This window comes from Morone saxatilis, unplaced genomic scaffold (genome assembly GCF_004916995.1).
Source record: "Morone saxatilis isolate NCDOM2014 unplaced genomic scaffold, NCSU_SB_2.0 Contig14, whole genome shotgun sequence".
NCBI classification, from domain to species: Eukaryota; Metazoa; Chordata; class Actinopteri; family Moronidae; genus Morone; species Morone saxatilis.
This window is the reverse complement of record NW_023339696.1, coordinates 416,151-419,063: the sequence shown is the minus strand read 5'-3', so window position 1 is coordinate 419,063 and position 2,913 is coordinate 416,151. Positions and strand designations below refer to the sequence as shown.

Here is a 2,913-nt window from a genome sequence, read left to right as displayed (position 1 = left end):
CTTCCTGAGGTGGAAACTGGAAGATACCGTGCTTCTGGAAGAAAATGGCAGCTTAAATGAAAGAATTTCTTTTATCAGCCCGAGAAGCCCATTTTTCACAGCTTAGGTGGAAAACACCAAGTCCGCACTTTGTTGCCATGTTGGCATGTTGAAACAGAAAAAAGTCAGAATTCGCATCCCTAAACAGAAAAGTCACTTTTCATACTTATTGTCGCATTAATATAATAATGAGATATATATATAGATATATAGATATATAGATATATATAATGAAATATTTGCAGAAATGTGCGGGGTGTACTAACTTTTGTGAGATACTGTATGTATGTTTGTATCTATATATATATATATGTATATGTCCTTAGGTTTTCAGTGAGCCCATACTGCGCAATGCAACAGATCTGTCAAACTAGGAAGTGCTGGGTTAGACGTGGTAGACCACCAGCCACCTTGCTCAACAATCTATGTTCCCCGACGCTCCCAGCCATCATCCACCAACAACTCTTCGGGATTCTCTGGAAGGGCGCATAATACTTTGCGGTGCACCTGACTTTCTCAAAAATATTTGATTCATTGTCCTAAGCCGGATCTCAACAAACAACTACAAACTCTCATACATTCAAGATACTGAACCCCAAATTGCTCCCGATGCTGTGCATCAGTGTGTTGTATGAATGCGTTAGTTTCTGTTCGATGGAGATCGCTGAGTGAATGTGTGTGAGAAAGGGTGAATGTGGCACGTGCGTGTGAAAAGCGGTCGTTGAGGGTCTGGAGGACCTAGAAAGGCGCTATACAAGTACACGTCGACTTACCATTTACTCTGATTTCTGCTTTCAATGACCTCGGAGTTCCTCTCTCACCAGAGAAAACAGGAGGTCTCTGCACGTCCCTGGAATTTCTTGGCATTATCACTCCAAGCCCACGAGAAAGTACACAGGATTTCCTTACTCATTTAAAATTTCCTCCTGACTCACAGATGCACTAAATAACAACTTCTCTTGCCGCTCAGCCACCTAAACTACACCATCTGCACCTCCTTTCCATAACCTCCTCCCTCCCATCTCTCCACGACCATGTCACACCAGACGATGCATGTAAATGTAGTTAAAATTATGGCACTAGTTCCTCTCATCATGGAACGGCATTTCATTCTTTTACGACTATCGAAACACTAAGGCAGAAGACGTCCAGCTATTCACAGACGCAGCACCTTCTGCCGGCTTTGGCAGCTACTTCGGCGACAGGTAGTTTTCAGCCAAATGGCCGCCTAAATTTTCATCTCTCTTCTTCAAATTACCCTGTAAGATTAATATAATATAAAGTATATCTTCTTTTTCTTCTTTTTCTTAAACATAGCAGCTATTCTTTGGAGTCACAAATGGTCCAACAAAAAAACATCACCACCACCATCCGATATCATAAACAAGGGACACTTCCTAGACATAATGCAGTATATACGGAAGCTCACACTAGTATCAGCCCAGCATCAATTCATTCCTGAGCCTCTCACATCCCAGGTCACAAAAAAAACACAATCGCTGACGCACTTGCTTCTCGTCGAGCACCAGCCTCCAACGCTGTTCTGACTCCAGTCATGCCGTTTTCATCCACCATCTTCAACTGACTCCCCAGATGACAATCTGGTTGCTGTTTACCTTTGATCAATGTCTTTACACTCTCTAGCTTTATCCCGTTCACCTGCTCAAGATTAACATACTCACACAAAATCGTTTTCGTCACTTCCGCCAAATCATGTCCAATCATGAATGTCCCCAGATAGGAATGTCAACCTTTATCCCGTCATTTTTTTCTATTATCTTTTGGTAATTATAATTTGATAACCATTAATTGATTAAACTAATACAGTTTGGACCCCTGTAACACCCTACGACGTGGAGCCCGATAGCAGGTAAACAAATCGAGTCCACTCTACCTGTGTGAATCATTGTTCCCCATGTATTGGACTCCCATAAGTGGTGTTTCATATTAAAAAAGCATTAAGCCTTATGTCTTTTTTTTATTCACATCAGGTGTGGCGAGGGGCATTGCTCTTGGCTGATTTCATCCTCTCTAAACCAGCCACATTCAGAGGAGCTACAGTCCTAGAGCTGGGTGCAGGAACAGGCTTAACCAGCATCATCATGGCAACCATAGCCAAAACAGTGTACTGCACAGGTATAATCCCGATTTCTTTGAATATCTTATTCTGAATTAACAACAGAATTCTGTGAATACAGCAGAATCAGCATATAAGGGCATAGTGGAAGCTAAGCTGTCACCAAGTGACTGTTGATGTAGATTGTGAGATGCTGTTGAAAGCTCAGAAAAAGCTAGGAAATTGATGATTGATGATGAATTGATTGTGCTGAGATTATTTTGTTACACATATTGATCCCAAGGTCTAGAATGACCTTCCATGCTTATCAAAGAATTCACAGAAATCTCAGTTGTAAAATTATCCCTTCTCTCTGGGGTTGCTCATATAGTAGCATTCCAACAGTTCCGTGTTTGGTGTTTTTCCATGGCTGGAAAAGGCTGGACTCATGAGAGCAGCACAGAGGCATCTGATTCATTGAGCATAGCACAAGAACAGGCCTAAGGTAACTAAAGATGACCATAGATGGTCCAAGATTCTACAAGGTAGTATGATCTGAGCCCAAGGTGGCATGACTATGCAAAGATGCCCCTGAGACTAGTCAGCACATCATATAGCAGGGTGTCAGATTGCTAGCCGTTCAGTGTACATGGGAGACACAACCAAGTGGCCTGGAATAGTTGTTACAGGAAACATCTGTACGCCAGTATGTAATAGAGAGTACCCAAATCCCAATTGGCCGCACAACAGGAGGTGGGCTGGAGAACAACATGGGGCCAAGTGTGGTGGGACGGCAAGCCGGCCAGACGACAAACAGG

The 2,913-nt window shown here is 42.7% G+C and overlaps 1 protein-coding gene across 1 annotated transcript in view; it reads left to right on the top strand.

Annotated features, from left to right (window-relative positions):
- Window positions 1-765: 765 nt before the first annotated feature.
- mettl22 (methyltransferase like 22) overlaps window positions 766-2,913 on the top strand; it is a 15,909-nt gene continuing 13,761 nt past the window's right edge. The window contains exon 1 of the mRNA XM_035654950.1: window positions 766-2,177. Within this exon, the coding sequence (XP_035510843.1) occupies window positions 2,007-2,177 (171 nt within the window). The 5' untranslated portion in view covers window positions 766-2,006. The remainder of the gene's footprint in view (window positions 2,178-2,913) is intronic.